At 51.1% G+C, this 21365-nt stretch overlaps 10 protein-coding genes across 10 annotated transcripts; 5 read left to right on the top strand and 5 right to left on the bottom strand.

The window, feature by feature from the left end:
• Positions 1 to 397: 397 nt before the first annotated feature.
• On the bottom strand, positions 398 to 1699 carry F5J12DRAFT_926362 (NADP-dependent oxidoreductase domain-containing protein; the record flags this gene model as incomplete). Its single annotated transcript, XM_051749385.1, has 10 exons — positions 1622 to 1699; positions 1552 to 1565; positions 1474 to 1489; positions 1382 to 1405; positions 1197 to 1326; positions 1130 to 1143; positions 1050 to 1079; positions 847 to 997; positions 717 to 796; positions 398 to 619 (listed from the first exon to the last, which is right to left on the bottom strand). Exons 1-10 carry the CDS (start codon positions 1655 to 1657, stop codon positions 398 to 400), a joined length of 717 nt encoding a protein of 238 aa, XP_051601651.1. The 5' UTR covers positions 1658 to 1699.
• A 150-nt stretch (positions 1700 to 1849) lies between these two features.
• On the top strand, positions 1850 to 3229 carry F5J12DRAFT_971064 (ketopantoate reductase PanE/ApbA C terminal-domain-containing protein; the record flags this gene model as incomplete). Its single annotated transcript, XM_051750092.1, has 2 exons — positions 1850 to 2800; positions 2826 to 3229. The coding sequence occupies 2 exons, from the start codon at positions 1850 to 1852 to the stop codon at positions 3090 to 3092; spliced, it is 1218 nt and encodes a 405-aa protein (XP_051601650.1). The 3' UTR covers positions 3093 to 3229.
• Positions 3230 to 3311: 82 nt separating this feature from the next.
• On the bottom strand, positions 3312 to 5115 carry F5J12DRAFT_781406 (uncharacterized protein; the record flags this gene model as incomplete). Its single annotated transcript, XM_051742559.1, has 7 exons — positions 3312 to 3474; positions 3531 to 3796; positions 3845 to 3985; positions 4039 to 4179; positions 4311 to 4543; positions 4726 to 4779; positions 4830 to 5115. 7 exons carry the CDS (start codon positions 5113 to 5115, stop codon positions 3312 to 3314), a joined length of 1284 nt encoding a protein of 427 aa, XP_051601649.1.
• A 263-nt stretch (positions 5116 to 5378) lies between these two features.
• Positions 5379 to 6824, top strand: F5J12DRAFT_718335 (uncharacterized protein; the record flags this gene model as incomplete). Its single annotated transcript, XM_051741109.1, has 7 exons — positions 5379 to 5459; positions 5513 to 5523; positions 5585 to 5816; positions 5878 to 6363; positions 6421 to 6482; positions 6554 to 6595; positions 6665 to 6824. 7 exons carry the CDS (start codon positions 5379 to 5381, stop codon positions 6822 to 6824), a joined length of 1074 nt encoding a protein of 357 aa, XP_051601648.1.
• A 694-nt stretch (positions 6825 to 7518) lies between these two features.
• F5J12DRAFT_818147 (uncharacterized protein) lies at positions 7519 to 10042 on the top strand. Its single transcript, XM_051745168.1, has 7 exons — positions 7519 to 7960; positions 8024 to 8164; positions 8221 to 8300; positions 8346 to 8662; positions 8721 to 8828; positions 8899 to 9092; positions 9146 to 10042. Exons 1-7 carry the CDS (start codon positions 7842 to 7844, stop codon positions 9741 to 9743), a joined length of 1557 nt encoding a protein of 518 aa, XP_051601647.1. The 5' UTR covers positions 7519 to 7841; the 3' UTR covers positions 9744 to 10042.
• Positions 10043 to 10785: 743 nt separating this feature from the next.
• Positions 10786 to 12631, bottom strand: F5J12DRAFT_926360 (uncharacterized protein). Its single transcript, XM_051749384.1, has 3 exons — positions 11720 to 12631; positions 11433 to 11668; positions 10786 to 11375 (listed from the first exon to the last, which is right to left on the bottom strand). Exons 1-3 carry the CDS (start codon positions 12296 to 12298, stop codon positions 11201 to 11203), a joined length of 990 nt encoding a protein of 329 aa, XP_051601646.1. The 5' UTR covers positions 12299 to 12631; the 3' UTR covers positions 10786 to 11200.
• Positions 12632 to 12899: 268 nt separating this feature from the next.
• On the bottom strand, positions 12900 to 15053 carry F5J12DRAFT_535396 (amidase signature domain-containing protein). The gene is made up of 4 exons (XM_051739927.1): positions 14390 to 15053; positions 14231 to 14337; positions 13617 to 14174; positions 12900 to 13560 (listed from the first exon to the last, which is right to left on the bottom strand). Exons 1-4 carry the CDS (start codon positions 14832 to 14834, stop codon positions 12949 to 12951), a joined length of 1722 nt encoding a protein of 573 aa, XP_051601645.1. The 5' UTR covers positions 14835 to 15053; the 3' UTR covers positions 12900 to 12948.
• Positions 15054 to 15154: 101 nt separating this feature from the next.
• On the top strand, positions 15155 to 16794 carry F5J12DRAFT_535345 (uncharacterized protein). The gene is made up of 3 exons (XM_051739926.1): positions 15155 to 15444; positions 15491 to 16025; positions 16082 to 16794. Exons 1-3 carry the CDS (start codon positions 15332 to 15334, stop codon positions 16385 to 16387), a joined length of 954 nt encoding a protein of 317 aa, XP_051601644.1. The 5' UTR covers positions 15155 to 15331; the 3' UTR covers positions 16388 to 16794.
• F5J12DRAFT_904641 (cytidine deaminase-like protein) lies at positions 16535 to 17890 on the top strand (the record flags this gene model as incomplete). Its single annotated transcript, XM_051748555.1, has 8 exons — positions 16535 to 16652; positions 16770 to 16943; positions 17038 to 17204; positions 17255 to 17346; positions 17400 to 17440; positions 17499 to 17631; positions 17684 to 17761; positions 17815 to 17890. 8 exons carry the CDS (start codon positions 16535 to 16537, stop codon positions 17888 to 17890), a joined length of 879 nt encoding a protein of 292 aa, XP_051601643.1.
• Positions 17664 to 21365, bottom strand: F5J12DRAFT_535507 (armadillo-type protein). The gene is made up of 3 exons (XM_051739928.1): positions 21309 to 21365; positions 17804 to 21253; positions 17664 to 17740 (listed from the first exon to the last, which is right to left on the bottom strand). Exons 1-2 carry the CDS (start codon positions 21351 to 21353, stop codon positions 17912 to 17914), a joined length of 3387 nt encoding a protein of 1128 aa, XP_051601642.1. The 5' UTR covers positions 21354 to 21365; the 3' UTR covers positions 17664 to 17740; positions 17804 to 17911.

Genomic DNA, 21365 nt, shown 5'->3' with positions numbered 1-21365 from the left:
CTCCTTAAAATACCCCCTAACTAATAGTGTACAAGTCATTTCGAAGTCACCTGCATACGTATGCCACCAGAGTCACGACACACCCCTCATGCAAAGATGGACAAAAGGGGTTCAATGTTAACAGGGTCGTTCAGCTGCGACGTATCAAGTCAGCTTCACAAGGACCCTCCCAAGTATACTGCAACTCACCCTATAGTTCATATTCAAACCGCTGAATTGCCGCCAGCTCTTGCTCCGTCAGGTCGAAGCCGTCGCATTGCAGATTAGAAACCAATCTTCTGTGGTCAGTTACTCTTGGGTATCACAGCTAGTCCACGTTGAGTCGCCCATCTTAGGAGAACCTGTGCAGGGGCTATGAAGCTGCGGTCAACCTTCTCAAAACGTGCCATTTAATCGACTACGTACTCTTTCCATGAGCCGAGGCTATGGCACCGATAATACTATGGTCAAGGAGAGATGGAGCAGTTTTCCCCATACCGAGCTCCAGATAACTTTGTGGGCCGAATGAAGAGTAGGCTGTCACAGCGATGCCCCAGCGTTTGCAAAGATCAACGAGCGGCTCCTGCGTCAAATACGGGTGTAGTTCAATCTGAAGTACTTGAGGTTCATACTTGGCATACTGCAGGACATCAAGTATGAGGGACCCCTGGCAATTACTGCACGAGACGAAGGCGGTGGATATCTTGCCACTGCTATTAGCTGCAGGATTGACATACCTCAATCCAATGTTCTTGACGAAGACCATCATCAACGAGTTCCTCCATAGCCTTCCATGTTTCGTGCATGGGAACCTTCTCTGGGTCACGTCAAAGCCACGAGCAACGGATTCGTACTCGAAAACTCACCCTAAATGTACCTTTCCATCGTCTCCCATCCATTCCGCAGGGTAGCGATGGTTTGGATCAACATATTTGAGGGAAATCGGGAAATGAATCAAGAACAAGTCAAAATAGTCGATGCCCCAATGTTCCAGCTGCATCCTAGTTACTTTCTTGACCTACAGCGGTTTACTGAATACAACCAATCTCACTCGAATGGATCAAACTTACATGCTCTTGGGCGTGGAATGTGTTCCATAACTATAGGAAAGTAAGCATCATAGGCAAGCGATAAGACGGGGATCATTTGCCTTGGACGTGATAACTTGTGTAAACGGGTGAGCTCCGCAAATGAAGGAATCCAAATTATCTACTTACAGATATCCTCACGCTTGACGATACCCTCTTGCAATGCTCGGCGAAGGCCTTCTCCGGCTTGTTTCTCGTTCCCGTAATCGGCAGCGGCGTCGAAGAGACAGTAGCCAGCTTTGATCGCATTGTAGACGGTCTTAAGGCAATTTCTGATCAATCTATGAAGCGGAAATTGAGCAAAATGAACTCACATCTGCGCAGGTCTCCTTGTTTACCTACACTCACGACAATGTTGTCCCTACATGAGTCTCTACCAATGAAACCGCAACAGATGTGTACTTGCCTTCCACAGTCCGAATCTGCACGGTCGGATCCACTATCAGCTGCTGCGATACGCCCATAGAATATCAGAACAACGTACCCAACTAACGGCATCTATCAAAGAACACAATCAATCTCTCAGCGTTGGGGAGTGGTGACTCTACTCATACCTTCTGCTCAGTTCGCTTCAGGGTGATGGTCGCCATAGTGGAGAATGATATGGGTGAGATCTGAGAATCACGAAAAGGGAGTCTATTAAATAGTTGCGGGCGGCCCGGTATTCGTTTGTGGGATGTCCTTGTGACAAGTGCCAGAACCATCAATGATCTTATCTCTGATTTCCAAATCAGGCAACCAGAGAGTTCAACTCACGACACTGCCAGCGTTCAGCTGCGACCATGGGCTTCTACGTGCTCGGCCTTGGGGCTACCGGCACCCTGATAGCTTACCACCTCCGTGCGGCCCTGCCACCCTCCCAGTCCGTTACTCTGATACACAAGTCGTTCAAAAACGCATGGGTCGCGCACCAACGCTGCAAGGATGTGCTATCCGTGGAAACTGGTGGTGTCATTCAAAAGTGTGGCGGGTTTCAGATCGAAGTCCTTGAAAAACACGACAGACCTGGTGCCGGCGTTACTTTCAATCCCAATCTCACCAGAGACCAGACGCCGAACTACGTACCACCTGCGGATGACGTCCACACAGATCCCATCACGGCCGTCTTCGTCGCCGCGAGGATGTTGAAAACCACGAATCTGCTCTCGCAGCTGCTTCCGAGGCTCAACCTGAGCAGCACAGTCGTGCTGCTCCAAAACGGAATGGGCATCTTCGAGGAGCTCGTCCAGCAGGTCTTCCGGAACCCAGAAACAAGACCGAACTTTATTCTCGCGTCCAACACCAACGGCGCATGGCTCAAGGGCACTGGCCACGTTGTCTGTGCCGAACACGGCACGCTGGAATTTGGCATCGTGTCTGACCCTCGAAAACGCGATTTCGAAGCTTCCCTCATTGCCGAAACGAAGCCAAAATACGAGCGACATCTCAGCCTCGACGATATCACGCGTCCGGGGGATCCGTTATATAACCAGTACCGCGGTCTTCGAGAGACGGTCGCGGCGCTGAATTCGTTGCATGCGCTAGGAGCGAAGTGGTCTCCGATAGCAGACGTGCAGAATGCCATGCGGAGGAAGCTCGTGGTCGATGCCGTGATCGAACCTCTCACAGCCCTCATGGGTTGCCGAAACGGTGCGCTCTTCCGCGATCGGGGCTCCGCAAACATTCTGGAGAATATTTGCAAAGAAGCTTCCGAGCTGTTTCGCAGGCAACTAGAGAAAGAGACGGAAGCCTGGGTGGATGCGCTCGGTCCAGATGTAGGATCCGAGCCAAATACCCGTCGGGAGAATGCCACCCGAACTTGAGGCGGAACATCTCTCAGAGGAAGTTCGGCAGGCTGCACGTCGCCGGGGAAATATTTCAACCATGCTTTTTGATATCATCCACAGCCGTCCGCCGGAAATCCAGTATCTTAATGGGTATTTGGTTGACCTTGGCAAACAACTCGGTATCCCGACGCCAGTGAATTCGACACTTTGCGATATGGTGTATATGCGTCGTTCGGTGCCAGAGAACCGAAGACTGTAACATACAGCACTGAGAAGTAACTATACGACCAGGTAACTTAATGGGAAGGGCTAAGAGTACTTAACGTTGTCACTCATAGCGGTGTCCACGCTGGATATACTACTTGTTACCTAAGGCGGTCCATGATTCCTGCAGCGTCCGTGTGAGACTCGGGTCGGATAAAACGCACCCTAAATTTTGGAACGGAATCTAATCGCAACCGTGCCCGTTCACATAAGATCAATGGTCATCGGCACCTGGTCTACCCCACTTGGCCATCCGCACAGCACCGTCATCCCAGTCTTGCACTCTGCGTAACGCGAGCAGGGACATCGTTGAGTATTCTGTACCGACAAAGCCGGCCCCACGGGACTGCAGAATGGCGTCCAATAGAACTGGATACCTGGATATGACTATGAGCGGGGGGGCGGAATCGATCTCGGACGCCTTTTAACGTACCACCTGCCGTATTTTTCCACAGTTCGTTCGGCCGCGTAATCTACCCAAGTCCATCCATATTTGCGGACTTCAGCCCACCAATTGGGATCTCTTTCGTCACTCGTCATGATGACGTGTGAAACGTTAATACCCTTTTTGTCGAAGAGTTCTTGTTGTACCTCTGCAACTCGCCGAGCGACTGCGGGTAGTGGCACGAAGCACTGATCATCAGAAAATTCGTTGCAGTAAATGCGGAAGTCGCCGTGCCGCATATGAATCGAGATGAACTGATCGACGGTCGTAAGTGAGAGACACAAAAACAGTACAAGACTCACAGGGGGGGTCGGCTCGCCATCTGAAATGTTCATAGCTCGTCTGGCGTGCTCGTCCGCAAGCTTCTCGAGCGTTGCGTTCCAGTGCATGTGTTTTCCAACGAACCTCCACACCGGGCTGTAATCCCAATTCCATTCCCATGCCTATGTAGAGGTAGGTGAGGAAAAATGTTATTCGAGTCTGAGATGAGACGTACGCTTGTCACCGCCGTGTAATACAGGTAATCATAACAAAGAAGATGATCGTCTGGAGGGAGGGATACCTGATGTTGCGGAGAGGGGTCGGGAGGTTGACTAATTGCAGTCTCCCGAGCTTCCGGATATGCCAGACGGGCGAGCTGACCACAACGGAAACGTGCTTATCATTGATATCTGGCGCAGTAAGTTTTCACCCAGTCTGGCGCCCGTGTGTATGAAAGGTCTGCGCCGCGTTCAGGTTAGCCAAAACGTGATAGGGAACGTAAGAGACTTGCCCAGATTTAGCTTTGGAATGAGGGAAGCTATCGCGCGGTGGTGCCCCTTGCTCAACGATCGGCCAGACCGCCCAGCACCCGAGTTCGTCGAGGGAACTGCTGTTGACGTCCTTGACTTGATCCCACTCTAGAACAGGGATCCTGAGAGCTTTGCTGAGGACGTGGGACGTCAAAAACATGGCCGAAGGGTAAAGTAGGTGCCTCCGGGCCGATATGGGATGGAATGAAACTTGGGACGATTGGAACGCGTTCCGTAATCAAGGCGAGGTATAATAAGTTTCCCTGATGCAACATGAGGAGCTGCTTATCTCGCTTGCATGGTCTAGAGGGTCTCTCACAATTGTCATTACGTCGTTGGCTGGCGCGCTAGAGGTTAGTGAGTGAGGATTACTGGTTTGTGACGAGACGCACTCCATCCTGCGTTCAACCACGAGGTGATGTATTTTGTGTCGTTCCGCAGGTTGTCTGAATGGAAGGCAAGTTAAGCGTAAGCGAGGAATGATGAGGAGGCCAACCTCTCAAGCTCTGGGTGGGTGGCCCCAAGAGGTAGGACTGTGCATCCTCGACTTCTGTGACAGGAGCAGCAGTGAGAAACGACTGGAGCTGAGTGGGAGTGGTTACGAGTGTAAGGAGGGCGAGAGCAGCGACAGAGACGATTGCAAGCGCGGCACACGAAGCAATGAATTGGCGACGGAATATGTAGTGGGATATGCCAGAGCGGGTGGAAGGACGCCCGGGACGACTGAGGTCATGATATTGATAGAGCCTCGAAGGTAGGGCATCGTCGCTCGTTAAGGCCATCGTCATCCTCCAAGGCAGACACAGGCAGAACAGCCTAGTATGATATTAAAATATTATTCTGGGTGGGGGCGTTGGTCACCCACCCCTGAAGGACAAATCAGTCCAGATTTGGATCGAACTTGTCAATTATGTAACAGATCTACTGACCTGAATCTCAGATTCCAAAGGGTTGTGTTCGGGGTCACCTCCGGAAGTCTCACTAGCTCGCTCTATAACTGTCCCCCCCCAACGTGTAATCTCCCAGCTCAGCGCTTCCTCTCGCCATGGCTTCGAGCTCTCGTTGCGATGCGTACACACTCAAGGTCGCCGCCGTCGTCTCCTTCTACATGACGGCCGCCTTGGTGGTAAGTCAATTTTACTCCACTTGTCCGCTTCATTAACCCCTGTTGCTCTCCAGATGGTCTTCGTGTAAGTTTATCGTCCCATATCCATGACTAGACTACAGTCTCAACAATTTGTTTTGGCACAGGAACAAGGCGGTCCTCAACAATTCTCCGGACCTTCCGCTCCTTTTCCTTCTTCTGCAACTCATCATCGCTGTGGTGCTCCTGCATGCCTCTGCTGCGATCACCTCTCGGGTCGAACTGCCCAAGCTAGAGCTCCAAACTGCTCGAAAACTCGTCCCGGTCGTGTCCGTTAATATAATTGGCCTTGTCTTTAATACTCTCTGCCTCAGAGGCGTAGAAGCGTCCTTTTTCCAGGTAGGTCACGCCTACTCGGGTCCGTCGCACCAACCTCACGCAGCTCGCTTCGCATTGCCAGATTGCTAGAGGTCTGAACCTTCCTCTGACCATCTTCGTATCTTCCATCCATACACACTCTAAACCCTCGTCACGAGTCATCCTCGCAGCCGCCGTCGTCACATTCGGTTTCTTGATGGGCGTGGCCCCCTCATCCACATTGCCTACCTCTTCCATTCCTTCTACTTTGTCCCTTTTCTACGGGTTTCTATCCTCTGTTTTCATCGCTTTGCATGCTGTACTGATCAAGTCTTCCCTCCCTTACTGCAACAATTCGACTATCCAATTGGCATACTGGACTAACTTGGGCTCCGTCGCACTCCTCTTGCCCTTCGTCTTTCTCCACGGTGAATTCTCTATTCTCGAGGATCTCGTTCATGACTCTACCTGGGACCCTAATGTATACTTGTGGGGAAGTCTCATAACGGGTATCTTCGGCTTCCTGCTCTGTGTGGCCGGTTTGCTAAGCATCAAGGTCACGAGCCCGATCACCCACATGTTTTCCAGCGTCAGTAGTCAGTCACTGTTGATGTGACCGATTGACTGAAACACTTTTCTGTCATAGGCTGCACGGACTGTTATCCAAACAGTATTGGGTGTTTGGTTATTCAATGACATTCTGACTGCGTAAGTAACAGTATATTTTCGGGACCAAGGACCACGGAATGATGGTTGTCAACGGGATAAATTATCTGTAGAAATCGTGCCGCTTCGATTCTTCTGATTCTTCTAGGAACAATGTAAGTGGGCCTGGAATCCTAGGTCGTCTGCGGAGAGTTACGGGCTGACCATCGACACCCCCCTGGCAGGTATTACACGTGGATAAAGTCGGCCGAGACAGTCGCTCCCCCTCCGCCCAGAAGGCAGAACGACGTGGAAGCCCTTGAGAATGGTCGGGTCGGGATTCCCAAAGATCCCGATAGTGAAATGACGATTATTTTCAACGCACCCGAGGAGGATAAGCAATAGACACGCTCTCGATTATGAACGCCTCGGACATCGCAGAATTTCATAGCATGGAACCCTGTTGTACGGACATTATTTTTACAGACGAACAAATTACATACTCTGGGTACATCTATGTACACAACGAAGGTGGGCTCTGAGATCTGATTGGTGGTTGTGGAGGCTTTCCGAGCAGTTTTCCAAATGGGTATCCACAGGTACTCAACAAAAACCTGGTTTGTTGATTCAGAAATGGCAAGTGAGAAGCCATCATTGGGGCTGGTGTTGGAAATGTGGACTCCATCACTCCATGATTATCATCGTGGGTCCCTTCTAAATCCGAGAACAATAACTGGAAACTTGCCACGCTCCGTCGGAAAAAGTAAATGACCAAGGGAGAAAATTCTGTGGGACAGGTAGTGTGCGTGTTGTGCTAACATTAGGCTAATTGGATTGGAAGCTGGCAGGGGCGAACTGGGCGAAGTTACATATAAAAACATATGGCTCGGGCTGTGCAGTGGAACGGCCGAGACCCGCAAGTTCTTCCGATGGATTGGGGCAAGCAGGTACTTGCAGGTACTCGGACAGGTTCAAACCGAGTTGGCAGGATATTATCCTGAGACCATCATTGGGTGAGAAGCCGCAAGGTACTAATATGTAAGTGGCCCGAGGCCACTGGTAAGTGAACCTGAATTATTTGTGACGGTCGGGGCTGTACCTGCTGTACCTGGAAGGCTGTGGCTTACTAGGTCTCAGGGGTGTGCGAAATCAACCCCCTGCGCACACGGGACCCATGATGAGAAGGGTAACCACACTTTCAGGCAGAAGCGGTTAGCGGCTTTATTGACGGGGACACGTCGCCGAGATCAAGCCTTGTTTTGCCTCGAGGCCCCTCTGAAACCCCAGCTGACCCGGGTACCAGTCAAGTATGTAACTCTTGATCTCTCCTGACACCACCACTATGTATTTCGAATTCAGGACCGATATCGTACCATCTATCTGCTGAGGCATCTTCTTGCGCCAACTCTTAACCTCCTCAGCATGCCCTCTGACTTGGACGCCGCCGCCAACAACCCCGCGCCATGCAGCGTCAACCGTCGCATGGGCGACACCGAGTTGTCATACTATCTCCCTGCAAGGGCAAACGGTGTGAACGACATGTGGGTGCCACCTCCTGTACAGGGCATTATTCCTCACTCGGTTTTTGATTTTTGTGGACGCAGGTACCTTCACATTGGGTTCGATGCCCCAGATCATCTCGTACAGCGCCCACGCGTCCGACTCGTATGGGCTATACTTCGTACGCGACACCCTCTTCTGTCGTGTTCCGTCGCGATGCATAGCTATGAAGACGTTAGATTCGTGTGCGTTCCCTTCGATTCAGCTTCCCCTTCACCTTCATAACGCACACATTACCCAGGTATACACCACCTCTGACACCACAAGATGCATTGGAAGATGCGGATAATAATCTCGAATATAAATCCGTCACCAAGGATGGTATGTCTTCCCCTCTCGTGTGGCCTGTTTTTACACTGTTCACAGAACTCATCGGTAATTATCTCAACGGGGAGCGCACGTTATCCAATCAACGTATATCCTACCTCATCATCTCCAGTGATACGGCGCCGCTCCCCACTCCACCACTCACTCCTCGGGAGCTAAGCGACGTACCCGAAACGGAGCCGGATCACAATTACGATTTATTGATCTGCGCAGCTCATTTCCTTGGCGACGGTATGGCATTACACCAGTTCGCAAACGACTTCTTTGGCTTGCTCGCGTCCGAAAGGAGCCTGCAAGAACTCGAGATTCTGCTTAACGAGGAATGGAATCAGTCTTGCCGTCTTAGTCCTGGAAAGGTTCACCCTTCGATGCTCCCTGACGATCTGCATATCAGTGTACTCACAGATATGATAGGTGTTTACACTGCCAAATTGCCTGGAAGACAATTTCGCCCCTGAACCAAGTAACTTGCGCCGTGCAATCTGCAAAGTAGACTATCAACTTTCTCAGGGAAAGCAGATCGTACGTGTCCTTGCGAGAACCACACGGATGTATTATTGGGAGTGATGACCCGTGTTGACTTGGCCAACAGGGTGGACAGGCTTTCCCACGCAATTCGCGACAGCCAAGGCGCACAATCGTTCCCACAGTGTCCTATGACGTAGACCGCACAAAATCTGTTCTGAAGCGTTGCAAGGCAAATGGTGTCTCTATCTCGGCTGCACTTTTCGCCATTTGTAACATGGCTTGGGCGAGAGTGGGCAATGGTCCACCCGACCTACCAACGCAAGTTCCATTACACGTCGCCCAAAGTAAGATCCGCTAATCTTCCTCATCAGCTTGATGTATTCGGCTGTGAACCTTCGGCCGTACTTTAAAGTAAACCCTCCACATGATTCCTACTGGTTTCTCGCCGTGGGATATTTCAACGTCGTTTTGCCGAACATTATTCCCCGCTCGATAGCGCCGAGTTCAACGTTCTGGCACAGAGCACGATCCGCAAAGGTTCAAAGCGCAAAAGTAGCCAAGACTCCCATGTTCGTATCTCGCTGTCGTCTGACGGCAGAAGAAAGGGGCCGACGTGCGCGAATGTGGGCGAAAGAAGACGATGAAAGGGAATGCGGTACGTATACCCCTCCGGCGCCAGCGCCTACCCCAGCACAACCCGTGAAACCTCGTGTGCCGTCCTCGGCACTCATTGGTCTTTCGTTGTTGGGGAACCTCGATGGAATGTACAAACATGCCGCATTCCCAGCTGTCAAGCTCCACACCCTAACCACAGGCAGTCGGCAACGTTCCGGAGGGATGCTGTTATTCGGCTACACATTCGCAGGCAAACTGTGGGTTAGCCTCGGTTACGACGAGAACGGATTCGACAAGGAAGTCGTGGAGAAATTTTGGGAGAACGTTTTGAGTGCGATGGACGAGTTTTTGTAGAGTGATGCTGGATAGACTTTCTTTGCAAACTGTGTAGAAACATTCAGATGGACTTGTAGATCCGCGTCTTGTTGACGCCCTGTATTCGTTACTGTGCTGTACTTTGGCAAGAGGACCGAACATGGTATTTGGACAACCTTGCAGTAAGAGATATTCTCGGCTTCGTTGTCACCGACTGACAGCGGGTGTCTCAATTCACGCATAGTGGCTGACAAAAAATCCAAAACAGTGCCATGAAAACAGGGGGCAATCAGCTGGAACAGTCTGAATCATCTACCACCGCGTCGCGACGCGCTTGGGGCTCCCGGAACCGTGGATGTGGGTGCGATAGGCGAAGAGCAACCGCTGTAAGATACGCTAAAAGTGTTCGTACCTGCACAAGTAGTGTCACCATGCAAGTATATATTTGCATGTGAACCGTAGCACAAAGCATCTGTTTTCCCCCGGGATCTAACTCCCCTCACCATCAACTCGGGAAAATGGGGGAACCTGCTGAAGCGCAGGAGACAAGGTTCCGGAAAGAGCCAGAAGGAAATGGGCTTGCGGGGAGAAAGCTCTTGCTGCACAGTAGCAAGAGTACTTCGAGGTACTTTAAGCATTGAAGATCGGGAACGTCTCCGAAGCACAAGGTTATTGCAACGTACGTGGCCTGCACTGATGTTCTCGCGTTCACCTGGGTAAAAATGAACGCGAGAACAATATAGACGCTCCTTTATGCCATATCCAGGAGCCATACAGTTGAACCGTTGCGTACTATGTATCAAGGCAGACCAGACTATGTAAGGTGGAGCTGAGGGGTGGCTCCGCCTTGTTGAGAGATTGATACATAGGATCTATGATGGGGACCGACAAGATTCCCTTGACAGACTTTATGTATAAGAAGATTACCAAAAATGGGGATTTCAAGCAATTCACGGGGCTCTTTAACCAAGGGGTAGGCGGGGGGAAACTAGAAGAGATGACAACGTACAAACTTGTGAGGACACAAACACCAGGCAAACATTTGAGATAGGCAACCGCTTGTGGGAGCAAATTCGAACACCACCCACGTGTTCTCGCATCCCTTACACATCTGCAAGACATGGACCCGTCTTTCCAGAGAAGTACATACCAATGTTTGCAGATGACAGTGTAAAAACTGCGTTCTTACCTCTGGACGTATGCCATCAGTTGTTCAACCAAGCTCACACAGATCCCAAGCTTGCATGGGACCTTCGATATGCCGTCGAGGGGCCCGAACCAGCCTGGGGTAGAGCACGGTTACTTCCAAGCCCGGAGCTGCTTGCAAGGTATCCAGAATTTGAGGAATAGTTTACAGTTCACGATGGAGAGTAACGATAAATTGGTTCTGAACAGATGGCATAGCAGATACAAAGTCCTTATAGACAGCAGCAGCAAACAGGAACGACAAGACAGAAACAAGGGAAGGTCCGGAGTCGAGAAACAACGACACGCAACTACCAGAAGCCGATCTCAACACGTTGACTATCAAATCCCAGTTCCAGATATGTTTCTACTCCCTCAACTTCACCGTGCCCCGCGAGACCTTGGAAGCCGACTCTGTGGTAAACCCTGGCGGCGTTATTTCCAACGCCGACGTACAGCACAAGCCTCTCTTTTTCAGCCAGTAGACTGGCGCGACGAAGCAGCATTAGTACTACGGTGAAGCAGCTTCATTCGATTACTTACTCCTTGCAGACGCGGCGGAGAAGCCGTTCCGCACATCCCAATTCCCTCCAGCGCGGATTGGTGAATACTTTGGTGATGGCAGAAACACGCCCAGACTGTCGAGTGGCCGCCACAATCGATGCAATTTCCCGTTCTCCATGAACACCTTCCTGGATCACGTGTACCCAGACTTCTTTCCTGCTGATCATGGCTTTTGCTTCCAGTAACGCACGCTCGGGCGTCAGAAGGTATGGTTCCTGCACACAACTGAGTCAATATGAATGCCATTTATCGATGCAATTGCTCACCGAAGTTGCAGCGAACTTATGACAGAGTTCGGCCACCTTAGCCGTGTGTGATTCATTCGCCGGGCCCAGCCAAATCGCAAGGTCGCGATTCTCTGGGAGGGGACGCAGCTGTGAAGACGGCGTGAACGTGGCCGCCGTGCAGTAGGAGAATGTGGCCCTATAATATTCGCGCTCGACATCAGTCCCGGTCAGTTCGGTCCAGATCCTCGCAAACTCGCAAGTGACGGCCTCGCAGGAGAACACAGCAAAGACTCTCTCTGGGGCCACGGATGCGCGAAGGGCTTGCGCGAGCTGTCCGAGGGGCTGGGTGATGTCCTTACGCTCCGTCGGCGGTTTGGTGGTGAAGATGAATACGGGGTAATCGCCAAGGACGCCCCTCGTACAAGAAAGGACGAAGGTAACCTGGCCGTTGTGTTCAAAATGTGCGATCCAGAGCTGCGAGCCGTCTCGGGGGAAATCCTTCGCTTTCAAAATGAAGGGGTAAATGGTGTTGGCTGCTCCCTCGTTACTCTTGAGGGCATCTATGACGGCGTCGTCGATGTCAGAGGCATGGGTGTAACTCTCTACACGAGAAGCCATTGCAGGAGTAGGTTGTTCGTGATTGATCCCTGCTCCCTTGCTGGCCCCTTTATAGCTGGGTGGGTCTTACATGATGGAATACAGGCAACGATTTCGATGTTCCCGGAGGGCAGTTCGACGTTCTGTATCTCCAGGCTAGCGAGCCATGTTCGGCACAAAATCCTGGGCCCCTGAATCATTCAAGTTGCCGGGCCACCTTGTGGGTGACAAGGATCTATGGTTGTAATGTATGATCCCGTATCTGGTAAACACTGGAACGGATATCGACAGGATGGCTCACTTACCTCGTTTGAAGTAATAATACAGCAACACGACATTTTTATTGGATGTTTTTCCATGCTAAGATCTCTAGCGCGCATACCATGGAAAGCCTTGGATTTCCGTAATGTGCTTTTGCATTGAAAACGTGCTCTCAACGGCCAGATTGAGGCCACTCTTCCATGTGCTAATGAAGTGGCAAACATGTGTGCTGACAACGTTACTTAATGTCAGCGAAACGCCAACGAAGATGAATGTTGTGACACCAGAAACTTTACACCATATGTCACATTAATGAGTGTAGTGTCTACCGAAATCACTCCACGCTCCGTTTCCTCGGAAGATGAGAAGGCAATAAATTCTAAGAAACGACATCAGTCTAACGAATAGTGTTAGCCATCCGTGGCCTTGTAGTGGCCATTGGTACCGTGACTAAAACGCCTCGAGAAAGGAACGGAGTCCGCCGGGGGCATCACGTTCTCGATGACCCCCAAAATTGCCAACAAACGCTCCTCGTTAAGCCTGCGGCCAACTAACTGAAGACTGATCGGTGCATGGTCATAGGTGTCAGGGCTCCATTGTCTTGTGATGAAATCTTCCATTGCGTTGCGGGGCGGTGAGAGATCAGCTGGCACCCACATCGGAGCCGAGTATTGTCCAACAGGAAATACTACAGCAGGGAGATCCAATAAGTTCCAGTGGGATGTGTAACCCCACCAAGACGTGGAGTCGTGGGGAGGTGCTAACGTCGGAGCGACAGGACAAAGGATGGCATCTACAGGACGACCCGTTGCCGTGCGATGTTTGGTAGCGTTCCAGTGCGCAAGTGCGTTGGCCCGAAACGCCTCACGTTCCACGTTCAAGCGCAGGATCTCATGTGGCGTATACGGCCGCCTGCCACGTGCATGGTCGAGGATCCACTTCGACTGAGGCACTTCCCATTCTCCTCCAGCTTGGATGGTTTCATGATACTCCGCACCACCATCCAACAAGTAGAGCTTGACCTGCGAGATATGAATATGAGAAAGCTAACCATTCAAGTTAAAGCGTGTTTTCCTACAATTAAATCCCAACCTTTCTGATGGTCCAACGGATCCCATTTGATGACTTCGTGACCCGCGTTTTCAAGAGCCTGCTTGTACATGTCTAGTGCTTGCAAGATCGGTGGATGCGGCCTGACGACGCCATCGTCATACAGGATGGCTATGGACAGCCTTTCCGGTAATCCGTGGCCCCGTGCAACGTTCTCTTTCCACGGCATCTCAAGGAGGGGAGGTTCCCTAAGCCATGGTTCGGCCTCCAACATAACCGAGCAAAATAATGCAAGATCCCTAGCCGAAGTGGCCATAGGCCCAACGCAACCAATGATGGCATCCAATCCGTCATATGATCCAAGCAGACCCGAGTGAGGTAGACGAGCCACAGAACCTTTCAAACCATACAAGCCGCAATGCGCTGCTGGGACTCTGACACTCCCACCTATATCTGTCCCAACGCCCAAAGGACTCCCGCCGCAAGCAATCAACGCACCCTCACCTCCGCTGCTGCCCCCTGCAGTTAAACTCCTGTTGAATGGATTGCATGTGCGACCAAACACGTTGTTATTTGTCTCCAAAGACTACCAAAGAAAATAATGAATCCCCAAGAATGGGAACAAACCGATTAGGTACTTACTAAGAGGGTTTGGGGGTTTTGGGTTTTAACATAGATGATGGCGCCAGCATCGCGTAATATTTTAACCACCAGGGCGTCCTCTTCGGCAACCGTGTTATAAGCCCATGCTGCGTCATTATTCAACGTCAAGGTATGTCGTAGTCCGAGGAACAAATTTACCAGTATACCCGGTCGACGTATCGAGGCCCTTGACTTTTATATGATCTTTAATTGAAACGGGCACGCCATGCAAAGGTCCTACTACATTTCCTGTCTTCTCCATATGCTCGTCGAGTTCCCTAGCTCTTTCGAGGGCATCTTCAAAACATATTTCCGTAAGACAATTCGTTGTATCTTGTGCGGCTACTGCAGCCTTGATGAATGCTGTTAGAACATCTACTGCCGTGTATACTCCTTTCCGGACGACCTCTGCAAGTGCTGTGGCGTCGCAACGGAGAATGGCCCTGTCCCTGTCGGAAAATCCCTTGGCGAGGAACGGTATAACATTCAAGACACCATGATCTACGTGGACGCGCCAATTCCGAAAATGTTTTAATTTCGTTTCTCTATCGTCCTGTTTGCGGGCCGCCACAGCAAGACGTGGAACTAGGTGGTTGAGAGTCATCTCGTTGGACGCGTGAATAGGAAAAGGAAAGTGGGCGAAGTAGCCTTCTGGGAGGTTTATCTAGATTGAAAATTTATCGGATGATATCCGAAGTGACGGCAGGGATGCAACGCCCTGTGATATCCTAAATAGCAGTGGGCGAGACGGACTGAAGTGTGCGACTGGGAGGACAACCGGTATCGACGGCCGTACATAATCGGGAATTGCAATACATGGCCAGAGAAGAGCCTCGATATGCCATCGTCTCACTGAAGAATGCGAGAGGAGCGCTACCACTGCGTTTCAGGCATCAAAGAATAGAAGCCGACTATCCGAGGACTCACGGGGTTCCAGATAATCTTGAGTTTGACCAAACTGAATGAGTGGAAGGAGTACTGACCAATCAGGCAGGCGCGCGCCTGTGATGTGTCACGCTTGTTACGTACAGTTACCGCATGAGCTTGCGCTTAGTCATTCTTGCTCATTAGTAGGCGCTCTCAACGATAACCTGCTATCAGATGGCTGCCACCCGTGTGCAGAATAACTTCTCAAACCGCGCCAAGGCCCGCCTTGCGTTAGAACGGAAATCGGCATTCAAAAGCGTGTTGGAGAACCCCTTTCGAGTTAAATGGTCTGCCTCATTTTCGTCACGCGGTCCTTGATCTCACCTTCCCAAGGCCGTCCATCCCGGTGAACCTGCAAAACCTTTGTCTGGCGCGCCTCCTGACATGCCTAGAACCGTTACCTCGTCGGCGCTCGGGAAAGGTCCGGACAAGCGCTGCGTCCATGTCGACGCAAAGCACTCCCCAGCCTGGCGGAGGCGGGGAGCCTCATCGCCAAGAACGCACTCTTCAAATAGCTGACCTAGCGTCTCCAAGTCTGGAACTGGTATTTGGAATCAATCAAATAACCCGAGCGCTTGAACGTCAGATTCGATCCGCACGGAGGCTTACAACTGTAAATGCTCCCGGACAGCCCGCCATTTCGCAAGAACCATGTTCCGAACTTGGTCTTGTTTTTGCATGTGCTGGCGACGTTAATCCACCCATACTGGTGGAACACATTCCTCATCTAGTGGCGTCTTATAATTCGCTCTCTATTGCAAAAGGAGAGTCAACAACTAAGGTCAAACTAGTTCCTTTGCCCAAAGGGTCGGAGTCAGTGCTTGCACGGGCTCTCGGCTTACGAACGGCAGCGGTCATCGGCATTCACGTGTGTATCATCTATCGCTCTGTTCCTTAGCATTAACGCCCTTTGATTGTATGAAGAAGAATCACCCCATTCTTGCATCAATTAGGGATATTTTGGACAGTATCCCCGACCTCGTTGCCCCGTGGCTTTCGTCATCAGAATCATCTCAACAGCAACTTATTCCCACCCATATTAAGCAGCTACGTACCAGTATACCAAAAGACATCAAAGCAGCGAAGGAGCAAAGGTTTCGAGCGAGAAAAGAATCCAAACCGAAATTTCAACCTTCTCAGCTGCCTTCACGGAAGAGCCGTTTGATTCTCACTTCCAATGAGGAGCGGATAGTTACCCAAAACTTTAGCCGTACACCTATCAAACTATGAAGTATGCGGGTTTTCTGCGACTTGTGTATTTTTCGGTGTGGGAATTACGATAGCGGATGTTTGTACTCGCAATTGACAAGCAACTACACAAACCCTACATGGGTGTAGAACCATCGTGTAGCTTCTTGAGGTTCTCATCTTCCATCCATGTTCATTGCCATCGTAGGCACTCGCTGCGCAGGCAAGTCCGTCGTCGAGGACTACCTAATATCGAAAGGATTCATCGCCGTGCACCTTGCAACCAAAACACTCGGCGCAAATCGAGGTCAGTTATAGGTATCCGTCAACGCTGCTACGTGATATCCACGTCGTGTAGAGCCTCAGATAGACGCCCAAACCAAGGAAACCAATGGCGACTGTAATGCGCAGTGCTTCCCACCAGGCACAGTGTTTGCCACCCCGAGTGAACTCCTAGAATATGTTACCCGACACTGGCAGTCCAACTTTGTCACCGTGGATTTGACCTCATTGGAGCTAATTAGTCCCTTCATAAAGAGACCTTTTTTCCTGCTTATCAAAGTGGACGCGCCGTTATTGCAACGATACCGTCGCCACGGTTTTGAGTGAGGATCCGGCCGAGCCTGTGGACAGCCTATCTGATTCGAGCGATAGCCGAAATCCCCTTTCACTGGAGGAATTTGTCCGCCAAGATGACGATCGCGTTTTTGGCACGTTGGGACTTCATGCCATACGCCCATTTGTGAAGGTCAACGTTCTCAACACGTTCCAGACAGTTCCGGATCTTTATAGCCACCTCGACTCCATCAACGTTCTCAGCACAGAACGGCTACGGCCCCGATGGGACAGCTACTTCATGGCATGGAATGTCCCTAGGTGCTTCTTCGGATTTATTAACCACGTTCCCAGACGCTTGCGGATTTAGCATCACAACGCTCAAACTGCATGAAGCGCAGGGTTGGAGCTATCTTAGTGCGGGACAACCGCATCGTAGCCACCGGGTAGGTATTTAACGTTCTTTAATGCCATACGCCCCCCGAACTCGAGGTTGGAGGTACAACGGCACTCCACGTGGTGTGAAAAATTGCAATGAAGGTAAGCCGGGCTACTGATTAGAATTGATAAGAAATACATGCTCCGGATATGAATCTAGGTGGCTGTGCGCACTGCAACGGCGTTTCAATTACTAACGGCACTGACTGTCTCTGTTTGCACGCTGAGGAAAATGCTCTCCTCGAGGCAGGTAGAGACCGAGTAGGGCCGAACGCTATTCTTTATTGTAACACGTAAGTCTATCGCCCGCCTATTTATTCGTCAGCTGCCATTGTTTTTCCCCAGATGTCCGTGCTTGAAATGTACAATAAAGATCATTCAGAGCGGCGTCAAGGAGGTAGTCTATCACCTGAGTTATAAGGTGTAAGCGTGCCGTTTTAGCATTAATCGATGGGTACTTACGACCCTTCATGCAGTGATGAGGACTCTGCTCGACTTTTTCAGGAAGCCGGAATACACATCCGACGGCACTTTCCAACTACGATTGCGTGACTCGCTCGCCACGCAGAAAGGCTACTCATTCAGTAGCAACAATATATTGTCATTGATGTCCCACCTGACTTCTCTTAAAAAAGCAACATCGCCCGTTAGACGGCCTGATGTAGCCATAAGCGCTAGCCATACGGCATCCTCGTTGCCCTTGCTGAGCGTCGCGTATAATTCCCTCGCCCACATCTGTAGCTCCGTATGTGCTCCGCGGTGTAAGAAACGCCTAAAAGCCAAGATAACGTCCCACCCAGCTCCATCTTGCATATAAACTCCGTTCACGGCGGCGGTCATCGTTTTAATAATTGACCGATACAACCGGTGAGAGTTGGTGTAGGCCGAGTCGGTGCCCACAGCGCCGTAACCTCTCCGAGCCAAAGCGCTTTGTCCGTCAGTGCTTTCGAGCTTTTTGAGAATGGCGTGAAAACGGGGCCAGATGTCGTCCCATATTCTGCGACCCATGAAGCTGCCTACATGGGTGGCCAGTGCTTCAATCAGCTCTGCTGTTGCACTGACAACAAACAACTCCTGGTCGTTAAGGCGGTTCAAAATAAACGGCCAAGCTTGATGGATCGAGGGAAGGAGTGCTGATTCAGGCATGACAGGTGTTGCAGATGTCAGAAGTGACAGAATGCGTGTGCGGATAACTGGTGAACCGTAGGTTAGAAAATGGACCGAACGTGAAACCATCTGCTTGGTGAGAGATTGCACTGATGTCAGCGCTTGCTCAGCGGGATCTTCCTCGCGTTGATCATCACCGATCTGCGGTTCGCCTTGTCCACCTTCGTCATGTCTGAGGTCGTGCCACGCTTGGCGTGGCGCAGGGCCGTAGTCCGTGTGATCGCTATCAAGTAGAGGATCGTTACGATGGGTGATCCAATCGTATAGTGGTTGGAGATCGTGGGCCATTTGCGAGTTATCTTCCGCCACCTCGTCACGGACATGTGGTTCGTCCGCTTCGATAGCCTTAACAACTTCTCCAAGTACCTCCATCAGGCCTTCTACGATGACTTCGTAACCGTGATATTCATCAAGTCGGTCAAAACATTCCTCTACAACGTCGCCCGCTTTTTCCACGATGTCACTGCCAACCAAGCGCACTAGGACCGCCAGAACCTTCGTAGCGTCCACGTCAAACCATCTGCGATTGAGACGACGTGACACTCCGTCGAGTGCATAATCAAAGTGAGACAGTAAAAGGCTTCCCGGCGATGCGTAGGACGTAGCATTTGCAATGAAGGCGAGAGCTGCCATGCCACTCAGGGAACAGTGATGGTTAGGAGATATTATTGAATGTAAGACAGGATAGATGACGTGGATAAGCAACCCCGTGAACCGAGCTTGCAGAATGCCTGCACCTAGCGCAAGGAGCTGCAGACAAAACGCTCGGTGCAGTAGCGATTGATCGTCGGCTGTTGGCGTCGTTGGCGGACGTGGTTCCACGATGTCGAGGGTTACTCTGATTTCCTTCACTCCCTTCACAACTTCTGTTCGGGGGGAAAGCTCGTCGCCTTCACGCACCTCTGACGGTGCTGTGCTTGGATCCACAGGCTCCACAGTCCATAGCTCTGCAACCTCCCGAGTTAGGCCCCTGATGAACTTCTCCAGATGCTTGCTGTAGCTCGTCACGCCCTGGTTCTGTAATCCATCGCTGGTTAAAGGTATGCCACTAACCCCCTCCAGCAGTCTAACCGCGCACCACAGTGACGACGCAGCAGCACTGGATTTGGAGTGGAGGCCAAGCTTCACGAACCACTCTACAGCATATAGGCAGTGATCTCCACTTGCACGGCCCAGAGCACGGAACATGCTCGCAAGGGGGTCGGTTGCATATCTGGAAATGGCATTCTTCAGTGTAACTTCCGGGAATGTGACTCTCTCAATAGTATCTGGATTCCCCTCCAAAAGAAGTTGTGATATGGAGACCGGATTGATGCTGACGGGAGGAGGTTTGAATTGGAGAACCGACAAAAGAGTCCACCCCCATTTTTCAATACCTCCACCAGGCCCCAAGATATAATGCAGAGTACCAGAGATAGAAGACAGTCCAATATCTTTAGGGATATCAGACATCGACACGGCAAGGCGGCAAATTACTTCCACGTGTCCAGCGATATCTTCTATTCGAGCATCTGCCTGAGAGGCGATAGAAACCGGCAGGGAGATCATACACTCTTTGGATATGTGCATCAAAGTCTGAAGCAGAACCTGGCGCACATTTGCTGGACTGCCAGTGAGGACGTGCAGTAAAGACGTGTAGGCAGCGTCGGCAACCCTGGGGTACGATGAGTTAGAAAGGGATAGTAGCCAGGATAGTAGAAGTGGCTGCGACTGGGGAAGGGTCAAAGATGTGGTCGAGAGGATCTCTTTCGCCATGTTCGCGAGCGCTATTAGAGCCACGGCCGTTGGATGATAAACCAGTGGCGTCAAGGCATTCAACGCGATATGCAGTTGAGACGCAGAAGCATGTAACCAACTAGGCGTACGAGTGATGAGGTAGGACGCCCCTGTTGTATCCTTCGTTGGATTCGGGGAGCAACTCAGATGCACCAGGTCCTCAAGGACAACGAAGCTGCGCACCGCGCCATCGGCGATACACACTGCGTCTCCTATAGATATGGCTATCGTATTCTGCATGACGAGCAGTGCACCTGCAACGATGTTACCGTTCGCCCACCCTTTGTTTTCTTGTGTACCCAGAGCAACCCTGGACATGGTGCTAACGATGCCAGGTAGCACTGACGCAACGAGGCGGTTAGGAGCATAAACCCTAATTATCACATCCAACAGCTGGAGAGAAACGTGCTGAAGGGGTCTGTGACGAGATTTAGACGTGGTTAAGAGGGAATCGATGGTCTGGCCGAGAACGGGTATGAACCTCGCGGATTGAGTGTGACCTTGCAGCAATGCTATGCGTGCAGAACATAGTCCCTCTGCAGCTCCGGGAGGCGGTTCCGAGTTGTCTCGTTCATGCGTTAGTGCTAGCAAACACATCGCGGCAGCTTCCCTGGTTTCATCACTTCTGAGCTTGTCTTTCCCCTTGCCCTCCAGGCCACCGAGTATAGAACTAGATAGCATAAAGAGCTGGGTCCATACTTCTGACTCGCAGTCCCACCACCAGGATTCGCAGAGAACCGTAAGTACGTTGAGCACTCGCTCTAGTACGCGATCGGGGATTTGTGCTAGTGCATTTCGTCGCAGTATCGTCGAGATGGGATAGAATACATAAGACGCCAGCGAAGTCGATAGTTGGCGTTCAGATTCGCGATGCAACGTATTCTCGAGATCGGACAGTAAATGGAGGACGGTAGGGACGTTGACGGGTGTTAGTTGCGACTTTTCCAACAGAGGCACGCATAGTGGTTTCAGCTACGGGTAAAATGAACTACGCACAGAACACGCGACAGGAAAGCATCCCACTTACCTTTTGAAACAAGTTTTGTTGTCGGTCGTCGCTGCTGGCTGCCATGCACAATCGTTG

The sequence above is a fragment of the Pisolithus orientalis genome (assembly GCF_024613125.1).
Source record: "Pisolithus orientalis strain OTSU chromosome Unknown F5J12scaffold_8, whole genome shotgun sequence".
Taxonomy (NCBI): domain Eukaryota; kingdom Fungi; phylum Basidiomycota; class Agaricomycetes; order Boletales; family Pisolithaceae; genus Pisolithus; species Pisolithus orientalis.
This window is presented reverse-complemented; position numbering and strand designations above follow the sequence as displayed.

What these genes read in the sequence shown, in the direction of transcription:
- F5J12DRAFT_818147 (XM_051745168.1), top strand. Translation starts at nt 7,842, where the DNA reads ATGCCCTCTGACTTGGACGCCGCCGCCAACAACCCCGCGCCATGCAGC. An exon ending in TATGAAGACGTTAGATTCGT is followed by an intron (nt 8,165 to 8,220) that starts GTGCGTTCCCTT and finishes CACATTACCCAG; the next exon opens with GTATACACCACCTCTGACAC. An exon ending in GGTCCACCCGACCTACCAAC is followed by an intron (nt 9,093 to 9,145) that starts GCAAGTTCCATT and finishes CTTCCTCATCAG; the next exon opens with CTTGATGTATTCGGCTGTGA.
- F5J12DRAFT_926360 (XM_051749384.1), bottom strand. Translation starts at nt 12,298, where the DNA reads ATGGCTTCTCGTGTAGAGAGTTACACCCATGCCTCTGACATCGACGAC. An exon ending in ATAAGTTCGCTGCAACTTCG is followed by an intron (nt 11,669 to 11,719) that starts GTGAGCAATTGC and finishes AGTTGTGTGCAG; the next exon opens with GAACCATACCTTCTGACGCC. An exon ending in CTCCGCCGCGTCTGCAAGGA is followed by an intron (nt 11,376 to 11,432) that starts GTAAGTAATCGA and finishes TCGTCGCGCCAG; the next exon opens with TCTACTGGCTGAAAAAGAGA.
- F5J12DRAFT_535396 (XM_051739927.1), bottom strand. Translation starts at nt 14,834, where the DNA reads ATGACTCTCAACCACCTAGTTCCACGTCTTGCTGTGGCGGCCCGCAAA. An exon ending in AAAACCCCCAAACCCTCTTA is followed by an intron (nt 14,175 to 14,230) that starts GTAAGTACCTAA and finishes TTTCTTTGGTAG; the next exon opens with TCTTTGGAGACAAATAACAA. An exon ending in AGAAAGGTTGGGATTTAATT is followed by an intron (nt 13,561 to 13,616) that starts GTAGGAAAACAC and finishes CATATCTCGCAG; the next exon opens with GTCAAGCTCTACTTGTTGGA.
- F5J12DRAFT_535507 (XM_051739928.1), bottom strand. Translation starts at nt 21,353, where the DNA reads ATGGCAGCCAGCAGCGACGACCGACAACAAAACTTGTTTCAAAAG. An exon ending in AACAAAACTTGTTTCAAAAG is followed by an intron (nt 21,254 to 21,308) that starts GTAAGTGGGATG and finishes TTTTACCCGTAG; the next exon opens with CTGAAACCACTATGCGTGCC.
- F5J12DRAFT_535345 (XM_051739926.1), top strand. Translation starts at nt 15,332, where the DNA reads ATGGCTGCCACCCGTGTGCAGAATAACTTCTCAAACCGCGCCAAGGCC. An exon ending in AACCCCTTTCGAGTTAAATG is followed by an intron (nt 15,445 to 15,490) that starts GTCTGCCTCATT and finishes CACCTTCCCAAG; the next exon opens with GCCGTCCATCCCGGTGAACC. An exon ending in CAGCGGTCATCGGCATTCAC is followed by an intron (nt 16,026 to 16,081) that starts GTGTGTATCATC and finishes GATTGTATGAAG; the next exon opens with AAGAATCACCCCATTCTTGC.